The following is an 18,847-nucleotide window of genomic DNA, read 5'->3' as shown; positions in this document are numbered from 1 at the left end:
AGTACAGAATCTAAGCTTCATAACAAATTCATGTACTCAGGTAAGACAAAAACTCCTGCCTTGCACTTTTCACTATGGTCTCTAGAGAATATTTCAATGTCACTATTTAACAAATAATTGCAATCTGCTATTTTTTTCTCTCACCTGATACAAACAAGTTTAACTAAAAATTGATAAGAGCACATCTCAGGAGTATTTTCCTTCAAAGTATCCCAAACCAAGAACGAAGGCAAGATCTGTGGTGGTCAGTGGTTATGATGACATCGAGTGACTTCTACCATCAAGGACAATGAATGACAAGTCTACCAATGCATCAAAAGTTCCTGTTTTAATCTCAGGTATAGAAGTCTCAAATTAAATTTCTGCTAGGTTCACATTCAGAAGGAAAATTTGTAAGTAGAACTTCATTTTTACAACATTTTCAAGTACTATTTAACTGCTTAAAAATAATTAACTTATAAGAACAACTATTACACAAGCTGAACCTCTCACAGTAAGATTTTTCCCAATCCAAAAGCAAAATTTACCTTTCTCCAGGCTTCTGCAATAGATTCATGCAAGCCATAAGGAATTAGCATCTGTAGGCCTTCACAAGTTCTGTACATTTGACGGCATACAAAAATGAAAGCTCCTTTAACAACTGGCATAAACTCAGATCCAGATAAAAGGGAAATGTCATCATGAAGAAGTTTCTTTGTGAACTGAACAAGTACATGAGCAGCTGTAGGACTAGAAATAAAATAATGCATTTAAAATTTTGTTTTGTAGTAAGCCTTGAAACAAATCCTCTGACTAAAATGATTTAAAATTTTTTGGGGAAAAGAAGCTACAGAAAGAGACTATGACCCACTACAGAAGGACAAATGATGTTAGAATTTGTAACACCAGTCAGAAGATTAGAAACTTACAGAAAGTGATGTCACCTTGGCAAATAGTTCTATGCAATTCAAAAATACATCCATTGCCTTCCACACAGCCCACAGGACCATGAACTACACAGACTCTTGGTTTTATAGGAGTCCAGTTGGGAAGACAACTTGGAGATTTCTCCACTTAGAAGATGTACATTCCAAACATTTTCATGACCTGCAGCTTAGCTGTTTTCAAAGGCTCATCTCAGTTTTACTGGTGTTAGAAGTTTTAGCATCAGCTAACTATATTCCACACATATGAACACACTGATCCTAAGTTAGGTAAGTGTTACACATGGCAGCTTCATATACAAGATCTGTCTCTACTAGATGTACTGAAATGGGAATGCTACATTAAATGTATTCATTCAATAAATTTGGTTAGTTTAAATACTTATTCCAAAATCAAACAAAGAAAATTGAAGAAGAGAGGCCTTTGGTCTGAAAAGTAACACAAGTATAATGGAATATATTCAGAGAAAGGAAAGCTCTCACATTAATTAGAAAAAGAAGAAAAACATTAAAATCTCCCTTATTACTAGTATTTATTTACATTGTCATTTAACCTGGTTCGACACATAAAGATCTCCCTCATACACTCTATAAAACACTTACTACTTTAATTTATAATCAGATATCTTACTCAAAACCAAAATGTATCACATTATAGATAAATGAAAGGTGAGAAAATGAGTCTCATAAGAGCAATGTAATTCATTGAAGTGCTCACTAATGCCATCCATTAACACACTCTTACCTGTCTTTGGCATTTTTTTCATTTTCTCCATAAAGAAGAAGAGAAAGACCATTTTCTGAACCAGCAATCCTTGCCAAAATATCAGCTACATCAAGTAAAGTAGTTTCAAGGCAGTTGATATACACCTATTTGGAAGAGGGGGGAAAAAAAAAAAAGAAGCTTCAAATTCAATGGTTTTGTGAAAGCTGTTTTTTCAAGTCTGTCTTAGGTATGCAGAACCTGAAGGTCACCTTTCTGATGTTTTCTTAATGTCTTAAACCCAGTTATGTTAACAGCTTATGTTCAGATGTCATTACACAGAAATCTTCATCACAAAGGGCACTAATTCCCAATATTTTCATAGTCCTTATAAAAATGTTTACAAGGAAAAAAACAAAAAAAAGAGAAAAAAAATGTTTTCTTTTATCAATCCAGAAAATAGCAGCTTTCCATGGAGAATTATATATTTTTACTTACACTTGTTATTGACAACACCTAACCTACAAGTTGCCAACTGAATTAAAAAATAAAAAGTAGTCTGCCTTTCAAATAGAAAGTAGAGAAAATATTCATCCATGAAATATCCAAATGACAACAGAAAAAAGCCAAAACCAATGAAAAAAATTAAACAGTGTGTTTTTTCCCAACGAAACAGTCTCACTACAGCATAATTTTTGCTACTATTCACAAGACTTCCATGCCAGACCAATCATAATAACAGACTAAACTATTCAACACACACTATGATAGTTAAGGAACAAAATACCACAGAAGTTACCATATTATGTGAGTAAATAAACCTTCTACATAGAAAATATTAATAAAATATAATATTTTATACATGTAAAAATAATTTGGAAGATTATTACAAACCTCTGTGCCATTCAGCAAACTTTGGACAGGATGAAGCAGGGCATCTATCACTGTGTCTGTGTACAAACATTCAGCAGCACATCCTGTTTGATCACAAAAAACCTGCAGAATCTCCATAACAAGACTTTCTGGAGAATAATTTTCTGGTGAGCACAAGAAATATTTATTTTAACTTACACAAATATCTCTGTATGATTTATGCAGTTGCTTCTGAATTATTATTAATTTTGTGAAGTCCTGATTCAATATAGAGGGAGGAGGAATGGTAAGAGTGGAAGGGAAGAGGAAAAACTGCTTTAATAACAGAGAAAAAAATTGCAAAAGAAGTTATCATATGCCTCATTATAAGTACATATATTCATGTATAAGGAAAAACAAAGCATTTACCTGTATGTGCTGGCAAAGCTGTCCTTGGGTGACTTGGAGAGGAATAAATAAGTTGCACAAATAATACCAACACATCAGTTATGGATACAGTAGCTATTAAAAAAAAAAAAAAAAAAAAAAGAACTCTGTAAATTAAAGATTAAGTTAAATTTTCCAAATAAAAAATGGGTTTTCTAAATACATGTAAAGAATGCTTTGCTGCAGAGAGGAAATCAATTACATACAAGTTATAAAGCAAAGGACATATGTGTCCTTGGGACTCTACTAAGGCATTTCATGATCACCTTATAAGACTTGATCTTGGTCTCAATTTAGCCAATTGAAATTCTACAATGTCTTTCACTGTAACAAATGACAGCCAACATTTGGAAATACTGGCTGTAGAAAAAAAGCATTACCTTTCTATTAGATTAAGTGAAACAACTGGTAAAGAGAGAAGGTGTCACACAACTCTTTCTCAGGTCTGGAACAAATACAACAAATGTAGCTAAATGCAAGATAGGAAAAATTGCTCCAAGTTTACATGTAATTATGTTAATAAATCAGTCACTTTGTGAGGAAAGAGTTGCCATCTATGAAGCTGAGGACACTATTAAGAAGAGAAAAGGCAAGATTGTTACATTTTATAGGAAAGAAATAAGCAACCACCATCCCTGGATCTCTGCTGGACGGGTGTTACACTGGTAATGCATAAATGACGAAAGCACTTTATTAGTAGATATTTCTTACTCACAACTGTTCTACACTGCATCTATCAAGTCTTGGTCCTCTAACCAGAGGGACAAAAGGCAAGTCACAGAATGAGTATCTAGTAATGTTTGGAATTATACATTGAATTAATAGAGAACTAAAGCAATGGAATGCTACAATTGGCCTCACACATTTGTTTGCCAGCCCTGCCCCGTGTAGTCTTCTCTGTCTGTTGAAGAGCTTTTCCATCTCATTTCTTGTGTCCCTGTTAACACTTCTGTTCCATAGAGGTGAAACTTTTCTTCTACTTTTTTTATCTTAATTAACAGATTAAATTCAGAGCATTTGTTTTCAATTTGCAATGAGCTTGAAATACTTATTTTTCTCTCACACCTGAAAACCAGTTTTGGCCCCTGGACATACCTCTCCTCCAACCAACTACATCAAATGGTTTGACAGAAGCTATTACTCACACCTAGAAAAAAATTAATCACTTACACACTGATCCAATTATCCTTCTACACAAAATTAATGTATTAGAAGTAAAACACACAAACAATCCATTTAACCACATCCATCAAAGAGTAAAAAACCGTGTACAAATTTTCATATATAGATATATACACACATACACTGCCTTTATGAAAGTTTCCAGGCTCAGAATTGGTGAACAAAGTATTGTTCTTCAATACCCACAATATTGCAGTGAAAATATATAAATATATATCAAGAATGGATACAGTTTTTTTGAATAGGTTCCATTTTCCTCAACTCTCCCCCTACCTTTTTTATTTTTCAGCTGTACTGGAAAGAGATTCTGGCCTTCCTTATAGATCAGCAATCTTCCTAAGAGGCACAGTGAATGAACAAAATAGATGTACTGCAATTCTGATCCAGTGTAAGAAAAATCCTGCGTATCACCTATAACAATAAAGCAAAAAAATCAGAACTTTACTCTTGTAGTTTACTTCACAGTACCTAGCTGCTTCCTGCAACACAAGCAGATAATTTTGGATATAAAGACAGCTTAAGAAATTACTCACTGCTGTTAGTTTTCTCTTAAAAGATAGTCATTCAACATTAGGGGAATGGAAGAGATAGAACATCTTCCTCTTGAAGCAGCATGCTCAAAAGCCTAAAGAATGGGGATGTATGCACATATAATGTGAGACATGCAAAGATACTCACTATAGTGCTGCTGAGAAAAGTCACCGACTTTGGAATTTTTATTAACTGCTGCCTTGCAAAATTCAAAATAATCAAGACATTGCTGGACTGCTGCATTAATCTGTGGAAAAAAACCCAAAATAATAAAGTACCTGATATTTCCAATAAACTCCTTCTCTCTTGCATCCAAGTACTGTCCCTTAACACAAGAACTTAAATATCCACTTCACTTCAATGACTTCATTTTTCAGTGCTTTGGATGTATTAAGCAAGAGAGGACAAACTTTTACAGGGCTATTAAAATATATCACCATTATTATTACATTATCACACAACCAGTTCTATACATATAAAGACAGTCTATGAAAAAGAGTACAGAGAACATGGAAGAGTTTTGAGAAGTCAACAGCAATCTGTGAATGCCCTAATGTCATTACTCTGGAAGATTTTAAATTTCCACAAGTGAAAACCTTTGTCTTGAATACACTTACTAAAGTGTAGATTTGGTTGCCAGGTGCTGCAGTGCTATTACAGCTCTTGGTGGTGTATCACTGTCATTGCACTATAATGTAATCAAGGTATATAAAAGTTTAAAAGTTATAAGCATTGTTGTAGCAAGGAAACACAAAGCACATTGTCCTGGTTTCAGGTGGGATAGAATTTATTTCTTCTATTTCCTTATGATCTGAGAAGAATAATTAGATTTATTAAAGTTTGGAGCTGCCAAGATTTATTCACAAGTGTAAATATGCAGGCATACACAATAAAAAAAACTCCAACCTTAATCGGATGCTTACCCTTGCTTATAAATTAGATTAGACTACCCTGCTTATGGACTTTCTATTATAAACTCTGTTGCATGGATCATGCTTTATTCTGTCCTGTTCTATGCACACAGAAAAAAAAGAAAAAGTTCTCTCATCTGTGTCCTTTCTCCATCTTAAGGTTTTATTGGTCCCATATATTTTACATTTGATTTCATCTGTATGACAAGATTTTATATAACATAGCCAAGTCCTGTTTAAATGAATGGATCTCACATCTGCAGCGGTCTTATTAAAAACAATGAAAATTCTACCCCAGTAAAGAGATCTGCCCATACAAAATATATTATAGGATTAACAACTATATTACTAAATATATTTTCCCAGTTTGATTTATCTTGCTGACTCTGAATCCCTTATGATTCAGAGAATACAATGGCACTTTGTTTAGCCTCTTTTCAACAAAAATCCAAATTTAGTACAGTGTATTTACAGTATTTATCATGCATCATTTGTCATTTTTATGCTTTTTTGTAAATAATTCTAAACATGAATGAAACATAACAAATTAATACATTATAATCCTAAATAAACACCTGCAATAAAATATGCAAATTCCCCTTACACAGAGCTGGCCATATATGCTTCTTTGTATTTATCAATGATCCATTTAAGCAAAAAAATTTGAAAAAAAAATAAAAATCAAAAGGCTTATTTAGCTGAAGAACATGAAATAGCTACCAAAAATACAAAAAAAAAAAAAAAAGGAAAAAATTGTCCAAACCACTATGTGCAAAAAAAGACTAAGTTGCAAGTAAACTTGCCTTGGTAATGCATAGAATCATAGAAAGGCCTGGACTGAAAGTGACTTAAAGATCATCTAGTTCCAAGCAGTGTCATGGGCAGGGACACCTTGCACCCCCATCCACCCATCCAACCTGGCCTTGAACTTCCAGGGGAGGGGCATCCACAACTTTTCTGGGCAATCTTTTCCAATGTATCACCACCCTGACAGAAAAAGAAGTTCCTCCTAATATCTAATCTAAATCTACCCTCTTTCAGGTTCAAGCCATTACCCTGTGTTCTATCAATGAATTTTATTTACAGACTATTACTGCATATATAATCAATAAAGTATATTAATAGAAGTACTTACCAAGGATTTATATTTCCTTTCCAGAAGCCTAAATACCACTCTTCTGCTGTAATATGCATGCTTGAATGACAAAGAAGATGTAATATCAACTACAAAGAAATGTTCTGACTTTTAACTAAGAAGTGGAAATTATCTCTGATTCTGTTCTAGGAGAGATCCCATATACAGTACATATTCAATGAACTCCAGCTCGTGTAAGCCAGTATTATACTCAACTGAGACTTTTGTTTGCAGTACATTTATGACAAAAATACCTATGTCATTAGAAAAAAGTGTAGCAGAACACATAGTTAAAAGAGAAAACCATTAAGTACACAAATGCTAAACTACACATTTTGAAATTGTCAAGTAAATCCTAAATTGTAAGTTTATGGTAGGCTGGAAAAAGTTCTAATGTCCACTGAAGTTAGCAAGTTGTGTGTAGTGTATAATATAAATGTGTTCTTTCATGCTCATCATTTCTTCCAAACAAATACTTGCATCTTTTGGTGGCTGTCAATCAATTCCTCCAAAGGGAGTGAAGACACAAAACACAGACAATATTCCTAAATTTCATGAAAACAAGTAACTGAACAGAAATTGAGGTGGAGTGTAATATTGAAAAGCAGTAGACATAAAAGTCTAAAAAAAACCTGCACTTCCTTAATTACAGTTCTCAGTATAAGCTGTTATAGGACACAATAGGTCTGTGATGTCAGAACCATAACTTTTCAAAATAAGTGTCTGACATGAACAAGTTATGTGTTGTTGGGTTGCAGGTTATTTGCTTACCGTCCACTTCTTAAACCACACTGCTTTGATATCTAGCAAAGCCAAGAAGTGCATTGGACTCAAGAAATCCGGAGAGGCAGGATGATTAGGCTTGTGTTTTAATGACAAAAGTGACAAGGTACTCTCCACTACTTCTTCCATATACCTTATGACACAAATAGGAAAAATGGACAAGAAACAAAAGAATCATTGAAGTCCTTCCACCAGTAATAGTCAAGAACAATCTTCTCATATAACCTTGTTCAGATAAATCATAAATACCAACAGCATTATCTTTAACTTGCTCTTGTATGAGCATTAATTCTTTGTAATATCACGAATAAAGCTAATATGCATCTATATTCTCGTAAGTTATTACAACTTCTAAGTGTATTACCCCTACTACACTTACATCCAATTTATTTTTTGTTCAAAAGTACTTAGAACACTCCAAAAGCTAAGTAAGCAGCTAAATATGACTACTCCTATGCAACTTCCCTATTTTACTTTTCCCACCCTCTACTTTTATTTCCCCTGTTGCCACTGACCAGCCACTGTGCATCCTATAATCAAGCCTTTGCTAAAGTTACATGTATCTTATGTCAAGGACAATTAAATTAAAAAAAAGTTACAGGGTTTTGAAGGTGACATACTTTTCTGGATGTCGAATCCAGGAAGAAGGTGCTTCTTTTTGGTACTCATTTAAAAGGCGAACCTGAAAACATAATTATTAAAATTAAAAAATAATTAATGAATAATGTTTCAGTACTGACAGAAAGTTCATTTATACCTTTTTAAGTAAACGATTCACATCTGAGTTAGATACATCCAGACCAGCTGAAATATGAAGAGAATTTTCTTCAGAAAGAAAGTACAACTCCAAGTGTCGTGCTAAAAAAAATAAAGAGAAACCAAACAAGAAAAAATCACTTCAGCTCCATGACAACAGCGATAAAACAGACTGTCTTATACAATCTTCATTATAAAATTTAACTTTTCAAAAAGTACATAACTCATGAAGTTTGAAATGTAATTAAATGCACATACCTAAACTTGTATAGACTTCTTTTGTCATATTAAATGGAGAAGAAGAAAAGGTTTTTGCATAGAACCTAAGAATTTTCTCCTAAGGGTGAAAAAAGCAAGGAAGGTATTAAATAGTCATTAACTGTGTATCATAATTGCAAAATAATCAATATATCATTTATTCTTAATGTTATATATTATTCATCTAGACATCTGCACAGATGTTAAGCATGTTTTATAAAAATATAGCTTCTGATCACAGGAACCCCCAGTTCAAAGGAAATTTTATTCAAATACTTGAACTACAGCACCAATGTAAAGCCTCACTGAGTTATAAAGTAGACCAAGGAACATTACTTTTCCATTCAGAATCAGTAACTTGTAATTATCACTGTTTTAAAAGAAATTGTAGAACTCAGCTGAAAGAGAAATCTATGACAGCAGCTGGAGCAAGTTTCCTATTTATTTGGTAATCACTTTAAAATTTGAAGAAGCAAAGAAGTTTAATTGACATAATAAATAATCTAAAAGCCATTTAAGCAGCTGTCATTTCTTTTCCTCATCACTGCCTCTGTCATATTACTATGTATAATTTTCTCATCGTCACAGGGCATAAACCTGACTTGAACAGGAATTATTAACATGACCTATTTTACAGAGCAGTTTTGGCCATTCTTTTTACATGCGTTTCAGCTAAAATAAATTCAAATATCTTCACTGCCATTAAAAGAAATGCAAATGACTACTTTGGCGTCCGAAAATCCCATTGAAAGCCTGTGCAGTTCTTTAAACCAAAATGTACTGGAATCCTGTATTTCTGTTACTTAAAGAAATAGTTTATGTGATTCACAAACAAATAATAAAATGTCTTGAACCCTGCTGGACTACTTATAATATGTAAGAGGTGTAACTTCCTATAATATGTAAGAGGTAGTCCTTTCTTTGGATACAAATCTGGTAATTAGATACAAAACATTCCCTTACACTGAATGTTGCATCTGGATCTGCCAGAGAGATTGTCAGATGCTTACTCAGACTTGGCCAACTCTCAGAGTTCAGGATATCAGAGGCAGGGGCCAAGCACAGCGTCTGCAAAGCTTCTTGGCGAACCTGGAGCAGTCAAAAAGATAAACACCAAAACTCCATTCACAGCAGCCTCTGAAATATGTAATTTACTAGTCAGAGGGAGGGAGGGAGGGAGGGAAGACAGGAAGGAACAGAACCTGGCTGTAGAACAGATAAGGAATAACAAATACTTATCTTCTGCTATATTTTTTATGGCTATTTAGACAAAACACTACATCACTGAGTGGGAAAAACGTGTGTATTCGAAAAAGTAACAAAACCATTTTAAATGGGTTTTCAATACTGGATGCAAGGTTTATGTTCTATTTTCTGGCTGTAATCAAATATTTTGAAACTGGGGAATATAGCTTTCTAAAGCTCTCAGCTAGGAGAAGCAGAAACAGTTATTAGACATAGTGTTATAACTGCTGAATTTTCATCAGCATTCTAAGTAATTTCAAGTAACTTTTTCTTTTCAATTCATAGACAACTGTTATCTCTAGCAATTTATTTCATCCTACTGAAACAAACTTTAGGACATTTTAATAACATTTAATAGCATCAGATTTTTTACCTGGTTTTCTAATAAAGAAATTGTTTTTACCACCTCCTAGCTACCATGCCTGTTTCAGCTGCAAGACAAGCCTCAACAAGTCTTATCAAGGCAGCACACTCAAACTAGTATTTTTCCAAGCTTCAAAAATACCAGCAGCTGGTTTGTTGGTTAGAGACACAAATTAGTACTGCCACTGACATGATTGCAAACCTAACTTGGATTTATTTTTTGCATTTGGCAAATCAGCAGGCACCCTCTCTTTGGACAGGGGTAACTCAAAGGGCAACACAGAAGTTACCAAGAAGGGCAAGGGACATGTATATAGGACAAATAATGTTCAGTAACTTAATTTATCATGGAACAACTTTTTTTTTTAACTAAAAATGACAATGTTTAGCATATAATCTCTAAAAAATATATAGATACTTGCTGCAACACTACTTTTTGAACCAGATGGTTACAAACAATGAAATATTGCACCGCAGAGTATTTTCTGCACGGAAGGTAAAATAAATGAACCAACAAAGTTTCCACTCAGACGCATAGGAACTTGCATGTATATACAGGCTACTCTACAATATGCAATAAGCATTCATTTGTATCAACATTTCATTTCTGTTTTTAAACTTACTTCCTTGGGCTGACTAGGGTCAAGCTTTTCTGTGAGCAGCTGCAATTGTTCTTGACTCATGAATGCATAACTCTGTAATACACATTATAAAATGATCATTAGTGTATTTTATTAAACTGAACAGCAGAAGATTAAAATCATCAGTCTTTCTGATACCTAATTTACTTTTAATAATTAGGACTTCAACATTTATACTAATTTTACTGTAAAGTCAACATTCCAAATGTTTTCTGCTGTTTGCCCAAAGTTAAACTTACGATAATGAAATCACCATGACATATTTTGTTTGTTTTACTTCAAAGTTTTCTGTATCTTCAAAAAATTCCTTATAATAATTTATTCAGCAAGAAATGTAGCCTAGTACAGTAGTCTGGAAATGAACTGCACATTATTTGGCTTCTAAAGTAAAATCACAAAAGTTAGATGATGTACTGATTTTATCCTTATTTTTCTATACCATACTTGGATAGGTACTTTGGAGCATATGGCATCATATTGATCTCATCTGGCACGTGATGCCTAAAGTAGCTTGTATAAGCTTAGTACTTAAAACTGAAAGAAAAGCAAATAATTTAGGTTTAAGATATAACAAAGATGGGAAAAATTATTCTTTCTCTAGGGCCATTCCATTTACAGTAACCTAATAATTTTGCAGTATCATGCTTATTTCATAAGATAGAGAGAAAATCCATTGTACTTGGTTGAAGGAGGAGTCACTGTCAGAACAGTTGTCTGTGTAATAGCCACTCTGACGTTCTTTCTTTGCTTTACTGGCCAGCTCCTTATCATGCATCCGATCTTCTTCAAACTTGTTAATCAAAGATTCTACCACAACCATCATGACACTCTTCAAGGCATGCATCATTTCTCTGTATCTTCAAAGTAAAGATGACTTTAATATATAAGAACATAAAAATCACTATGTAAAAAAAAAAGAATATGAAATAATGCTAATTGGACTTGAACTCACTGAATTTACAAAAATTAATGAATACCAAATCCAAATCCAAACTAAGCAAGGAAACATAGATGCACTTTACATGTTTCAGTTAATGATGTTTTTAAATCACAACAAAACTCCTTTTTTTCCCTTCCAGAACCACTCAATGAAATACCACTATCATAATTCTATTGGGAAGTTTTTAAGAAAGAACAACATGAGTCCACCAAAAAGAAGGACCTGTCCCTGAGAAAACAGGCCAGGTCTCATCCTTGTTACTGTTAGTTTCTTGTCGCTCAACATCCAATTTTTCTTTTGGTATAAAGCTTGAGCAGAACCAGTAGAAGCGAACACATCATCCTGATTCAAGATCTTGAGCACAGGTCATACACACAAAATAATTTTCTTTCAACAAAACTTGTTTTTTTCTAATTTCCATAAATTGCAAAATAATATCCACAGGGAAGCAATTAAAAAAAAAAACCTTCAGAAAAGCATCCTGTTGTAAAACATTAATGTTTTATTTCAAATTATTTTTTACTTTAATGCTACAATTATTTATTTTACAGTCATCAAAGATGCAGATTATCATACTGTGCTTTAATATCTTCCTACATGTCAAATTAAAAATATAAGACTCATTTTTAGTTTATTGGCATTTCCTCTACCAATTTTAATACACACAAAACCCTAAGGTAGGTCCTGATCCTTGAAACAAAATTATACAAACAGCATAATCTAAAAAATGGTCTTCCTAACATCTATTTTCCTAATTTTTTATGTTGCAACACATAAAAATGACCACTGATGCTAAAATCCTAAATACCTCAAAAATTTCACATGTTTGCTACCTCTCTTTTTTTATGCAATTGTTCTCAACCTTAAGCCCAGGATGAGACAAAGCATGACAAACTGCAATGTATGGTGGCAACATGTGAATTTCTTAGCACTCATCTTGGTTAAGGGTTCAGAATTGTTATTGGTTCAGATCTTATTTTTTCAAAACATATTATGGAAAAGCAAAAGGAAGAGCAAGGCAAAGAAGAAATAGAAATGTGAATTAGAGGTATATACTCACTCTTTTGATTCACAGGCCTTCTTAGTAAGATGTTGAACAAGTGTTTCATAGCCAGATATTTCACCCTGACTTTGAGTAGAGGTACATTTTTCTGTTTCTTCTTCAATCACAGGTCCCACAGTATTTTTTATGTATTGTCTAAGGTATTTCACAAACTCATAGCTGCAAGAAATATGCAAAATTAAATACTAAATCTCTTTGAATTCACCATGAAACATTTTCAACATTGTAACAACAACCACTACCTTCACTCCCAGTAGATCTGTTACTCTGAGGTAAGAGTTGATGACTTGCATAGAAATAAATTTCAGGAGTGTAAAATAACACATTACAGTTTGATTTTCTTCAATATGGTCAGTATCAGCATGTTGTAGGAAGAAATAACACCAAATAGAAGAAACAAAACCAAGAGTTAGTTTACCAAAATGCACATTTTCACTTTGTGCTTCTTCTAAAAGTAAAAATCCAGACAAAAAGGTAAAGATTTTGTAGACAAAGAACAATGAGTAACAAGAAGTTTCAAATTCCAAAAGAAACATTCCTTGTAGCACTCTAAACGTGTCTTAGAATATAAAATGTCTGGTAATATTTTTTATGCAGTATATATAAAAAATTAGAAAATAGACAGAAAACACAGTTCATAAATTAGAGCATATGAGAACACCTATGGCCTACGAAATTCTATGTGTCATGACAATACACTCAAAGGGCAACACAGAAGTTACCAAGAAGGGCAAGGGACATGTATACAGGACAAATAATGTTCAGTACCTTTATTTATCATGGAATAATCAAACTGACAAAACAGCTTTCTGTGATCACACACATATCAAATTCAAGGATTCACCAGTTCGCAGTCTTATGATCAGATACCCACAGACACTTGCTAACAGAATAGAATAATCAGAGGGAGATCTCAAACTAAAGACTCTCCCTGGGCCCTCCAGCTTCATATTAGCTATAGAAATTGCTAAAGAGTACTGCTCAGAATAAATCAAATTTTCTTTTTGGCTAGTTCTGTGATTTGTATAAAGGGCAAGGCAAACAGAAACACATAAAAAAGTAATCACATAGTTACAATAGGTGCATAATTTTATTTTCATTTTATCAAAAGTAGATGTGCACCTACTTCATGTTGACTTGGATTAAAAAAGCCCAAAACACAAACAACAAAGCACACAAAATTGTATCATGATAGATACTTCCTCACTGGATTGCCTACCTCAGGTTCCATCAGGAATGTCAGTATTTTTCTTTTCCCCTACCTTTCCATTCTTGCTCTCAGTGAAAGTAATAGAAATGTGTTTCAAGAAAGATGTAACATATGTTTATTTTTTTCATTTGTAAAATTGCACACAACTCTCCACTGAATTAAAGCTTTCATGAAACTGTCTCCCCTTTGTTTTATAAGGGCAACACTTCCAGGGTATCAGTTTTTGCAGTGACTCCTTCAGTCTGAAATATGCAGTAACCACATCACTCTTCACACCATTACCTTCATGTCTGAGGTTCTAGTCTTCATCTTCTGCATTATTCCTCTACCTTAGACATGTTTTGTAACAATTATGCATTTCAGCAATGACAATTCTACTTCTTCACAAGCAGAATCAATTCAGACTGATCTGGCAGGACTTACCAAGGAATCGCACTTGGGGGTTAAAAATACCGCTAAATGTAACAGAAAACATGTTACTTATGTAGTTTAAAATCCTTTTGTCTACTATCGCACAGAAATTTTTTTACTTGATTCAATTTTCCTTTTTGTTAGCTTTCTGAGGATCTTGCATTTCTGTCTTTTCTACATCAAAGTGGGAACAAAGGGGAAGGCCTCAAAATCTGGTAAAATTACTGTGTCAAAATAGGCACGGGGCAGAAACAGTACTGCTTAAAATGCTGAGAGCAGCAGTGGACAGTCCAAAAGCACACACTACTAATTGTCACAGACATATCTTATGACAAATTCTTTCATTAGGATCTTTTCTCCTGAGAAGCTGGGAAGCTTCAGCTTCCCCAAGTTTTGCTGCTTTGGAATGTGATTTGGAGAATTGTTTACCCAGTATGTGAAACTGTTTTTATTTGATGACCAATGACAGACACCTGGGTTGAGGCTGTGAGCAGTCACAAGATTTTATCATCATTCCATTCCTTCCTTTGCTAGCCTTCTGATGAAATCCTTTTCTCTTCTATTCTTTTAGTATAGTTTTAGTACATAATTTTAATATATTATATATCATAAAAAAATAAATCAGCCTTCTGAAACATAGAGTCAAGATTCTCATCTCTTTGCTCATCCTGGGACCCCTGCAAACACCACCACAACTAAGAACAGAGCTTACAATCTGGATGGATAGGTTAAGGAAAAAGTTTCTTAATCTCCTCACTTATAAATAACCACATGACCTCTCTGACTTTCCATGAAACCCAGTCTATACTGCCATGGGTCACAAACAAGACAAGAATACCTCCAGAAATATTGCAGTATCAGATAGTAATCCTCATGTTCTGAACTTAAAGATCACTTGATTTTCCATTAAATGTAAATTAAAATTGTTCTCATGAAAAAAAGTATTTTTAGGATCACCAATTTTCTAACATACAAGAAAGAGTAATGGATGTCAAGGTTTCACTGCTGTAAAAGGAAAAAAGCTATATAGGCATTCTTCAACCACTTACAGACCTTACTCCCTCACCCTGGGTATTCTATTAGGTTCTTAGAAAAAATGACAGAATTTTTTTTTGTTTGATCTTTATTGTATATATCTTTAAATAATTTTTTTTCTTTCAGAAATACCCGTCTTTCAACTTCCACATGTTTAGAACCAAATTATTTTACTCTCATGCTTGTCACCCAGCAACCTATTATTCAAAATTCACAAGAGTAAAAGCAACAGGGTAATTCAATACATTGGTAACAAAAACTAAAACTGAACTAAAATACCTTTTAAAGAATCTTCAGAACACATTCAATCATCAAGATTTTTAAATTACAGTGAAATTTTAGATAAACCCTAGTTCAACTTCACTTATTTACTTTTACCTAACTCCTACCACTGACAAAGGAATGCTAATACCCAGGTAAATTTAAGAGAATGTAAATAGTGCCACTTCTGAAAAAAACTGACAGGGAACCAGCTTTCTCAGAAGTCAGGTCACAGAACTGTTTCTTATTAAAATGCCCTCAGGTTATTTCAGCCTGATATTGTCTTGGCTTGTGATAAACCGTGTACTAAAAATCTCCCATGCAGCAAAAAAATAATCAAATTATAACATCATGGAAAGGAAAGAGCAGCACAGGATCTAGAAATTTACATTGCATGTGAGGTCACACTGTCAAACCTGATTTAACAGAAGTGTGATGGGGATACATTTCTGTTTTAATTAAAACATAAATTAAAACAATGATTGGAATAGATAGATAAGATAGACACGATCAATAATATAGGCCAGAGAGAACAATCAAATATGGAAGCCAAATGGCCCTCTGAAAAAGTACTCTATTTTGGAAAACACAACTATGCTGTCTAGCAGGTGTCAAATACACTGAGAGTCTCCAGGGACTACTTCTTCTAGCTCCACATGTGCATTTAGTACATTATGTGTGCACATGCATCAGAGCTTTGTAAATTCCTCTCTCACAAACAGCTCATGAATTACTACTACAGCAAAAATATATTAGCAAGAGTGGATGGGGAAAAAAGCAAACCAAGAAAATGGCAACATGAATTTTATTCTTTAAATTAGCATCATCTGAGAGTTGATTAGTGACAGGAATATCTACATATGTATAAATACACACACATTTACAAAGCAATATAAAGTGTACACATGTCCCAGGAATAGTACAGTTTAAGATATACCAACTTCTTCAAAAGACTAAAAATAGCAAAAAATATTTTACTTGTGAAAATTCTCATCTGTTTCCTCCAAATGCAAGAGAATTTCTTCTGCACATTCTGCTGATGGAGCTCCAGTGATTTTTTCCTTCACACTCTGCAGCAACTGTCTAAGCATAGACTGTAATAGAGCTTCATCTTCGCTTGTAAAGTGAGACATCTGTAGAAAACAGACAGAAGAATAAGAAACTCTCATAGTTTTATTTTTCCTCAGGATGCTAGGAAAAGCATATATCCCTTAAATTGCCACTTTTCTACTGTTATCAACAGGATTGTCACAAACACAGATAAGAAATATCTGACAGAGCTTATCTCAAGACCAACTGAAAACAAAACAATCAAATCAGTTTCACTAAAACTCCTGTTTTTTTAGCAGAATATTCTTAAAGGAGATATTATATTAAAAAAGCCTAAATATTTCTATTTGTACTTGTCCATGATAGAGGCACAAGACTACACGGCAAGCTAAAAAAATAAAAAGAAGGGAAGGTTTAACAGATGTAATGACAGTAACTTGATAAGAAAGCTTTATAAATAATCTTTCACCCGCTTCTCATCCACTATTACTACCCAGTTCTGACTCTGGAATCCCTCTAGTCAGAGCTATTGCTGTGCCCATGACTGAAAGTGCTGTCAGCTTTTGCAAGGGCCAGGTGGAATTATCAGAACAGTTTAATTGCCCTGTGCTAATCAACAGCAGTGACCTGACAGAGCTCTGTCAAATTACATGGAAACTGCTGGGAAAAACTGTGAGGAGAATAAGGAGTAAGAAATTGGAAACATCTGCCAAATCCAGAAGGTGGACAATCAGTTAAATTTTCAAGAACTGCCAAAAAAAAAAAAATACAACCTCATTTTCACCTTTATTAATAAATGACTTAAAAATCTTTAAATGGCAAGGAAGACATTCAAACCCCAGTGGCAGTTTTATCTTATATATATCTAGCCTGTTTAAGGAAAATTACTTAGAGATATTTTACTTTTTTGAATTAAAAATTGAAGATTTTAAATTAAGTTTAAAGAAAAATCTCTAAGCACCTGTGAATAAACAATACACACACATTGGAAGAGATAGTATAGCAAATTACTATTTAAGTATCAAATAGTATCAACCAGCAGGGGAAAAAAAAAAAAAGCCATATAGCACCAGCTGGAAGAGTTATCTTTTATGAAAGGTAATAGTTCATCAAGGTAACACTCTTCTGTGGTAAGTAGCACAGTTGTTGAACATTTTACTTACACCTATCATTATTCAATATTAACTCAATCATTTTACCAGAAATGTCATTAAACTAAACTCACAGCAAACAATCACAATACCCCAAATCCCTTGCAATAATCTTAACTCACTGATTTGCAGCCTTCTTTTTCTTATAGAATCTCAAAATACTTAGCTAAAGTTAATGCACTTATAGTCCTGTATAAACATCAGACAATATCCTATTCCTCTGGGGAAAAAATAAATCGCCAAGTATTTTGGTATAACTAGGCATTTTAGAAATGCAAGGTATCCAGATACTCATTAGCAGTCAGTGCAAAGCCCTGCCCAGGTTATTCATAGAGAGAAATCATGAGAATATTGCAGCTCCACCTCCAGTTTGCCTCGAACAGTCTTACCTGACTCATGTAATCCCTAACAAAGATACATATCTTACATTTCATTTGCAAAGGTTTGCGGTTTGTTATGCTTGGTTTTCTGGTGGCTGTTGCTTTGGGGCTATTTCCCAGCAGGCACAGCCCTCACTCAGTTTCCAGGCAACATTTAAATGGTCAATTTCTCTCTAAATTACAACTTTACCCTAAACCCAGTTTGAACAGTCTTTCCAAGGTCCCAGCACTATCCCAAATGTAAATCCTGCCTCCAGGCAACGATTCAGCAACGGCCTGTTGTTGCCAGCATTCATCCTTACACCAACCTTGGCCTGGGCAGGGAGGCAATTTTAGCAAGGAGCCGAGGAGAGCAGCTCCCAGAACGCGAGCAGGGCGGGAACCCCTGCCCCTTCTGGCGCTTTACCGCCCGTCCTTCGGCTGCGCACCGGGGCGGGGCGGCAACCACGATTCCCGGGACAACCCACAGAGGAGGAGAGCAGCCGGTCGGTCCAAGTGCTTTCCTCAGCCGGCGCTGACAGTGCGGGGGAGCTCTGCCCGGGCACACTCGGCTCCGCCACGCTCCCCCCGCCCCGGCATCCCCGCGTTCCCCGTCCCTGCCCGCAGCCCGCCGGGA

General features: G+C 34.4%; 1 protein-coding gene across 1 annotated transcript in view; it reads right to left on the bottom strand.

Moving 5' to 3' along the window:
• The window catches only part of TBC1D32 (TBC1 domain family member 32), a 74,384-nt gene extending 55,610 nt beyond the window's left edge, over window positions 1–18,774 (bottom strand). The window contains exons 1-17 of the mRNA XM_059469492.1: window positions 18,540–18,774; window positions 16,629–16,783; window positions 12,731–12,892; window positions 11,410–11,587; window positions 10,713–10,784; window positions 9,445–9,570; window positions 8,482–8,560; window positions 8,225–8,325; window positions 8,088–8,149; window positions 7,456–7,600; window positions 6,685–6,744; window positions 4,786–4,885; window positions 4,381–4,518; window positions 2,908–3,000; window positions 2,521–2,663; window positions 1,669–1,793; window positions 528–729 (exon numbers count right to left, since the gene is read on the bottom strand). Coding sequence (XP_059325475.1) covers window positions 528–729; window positions 1,669–1,793; window positions 2,521–2,663; window positions 2,908–3,000; window positions 4,381–4,518; window positions 4,786–4,885; window positions 6,685–6,744; window positions 7,456–7,600; window positions 8,088–8,149; window positions 8,225–8,325; window positions 8,482–8,560; window positions 9,445–9,570; window positions 10,713–10,784; window positions 11,410–11,587; window positions 12,731–12,892; window positions 16,629–16,783 — 1,941 coding nt within the window. The 5' untranslated portion in view covers window positions 18,540–18,774. The remainder of the gene's footprint in view (window positions 1–527; window positions 730–1,668; window positions 1,794–2,520; window positions 2,664–2,907; window positions 3,001–4,380; window positions 4,519–4,785; window positions 4,886–6,684; window positions 6,745–7,455; window positions 7,601–8,087; window positions 8,150–8,224; window positions 8,326–8,481; window positions 8,561–9,444; window positions 9,571–10,712; window positions 10,785–11,409; window positions 11,588–12,730; window positions 12,893–16,628; window positions 16,784–18,539) is intronic.
• Window positions 18,775–18,847: the final 73 nt, after the last annotated feature.

The sequence above is a fragment of the Ammospiza nelsoni genome, chromosome 3 (genome assembly GCF_027579445.1).
Source record: "Ammospiza nelsoni isolate bAmmNel1 chromosome 3, bAmmNel1.pri, whole genome shotgun sequence".
Lineage (NCBI taxonomy): Eukaryota > Metazoa > Chordata > Aves > Passeriformes > Passerellidae > Ammospiza > Ammospiza nelsoni.
Note: the sequence above shows the minus strand (reverse complement) of the source record. Positions and strands in the feature narration are given on the sequence as shown.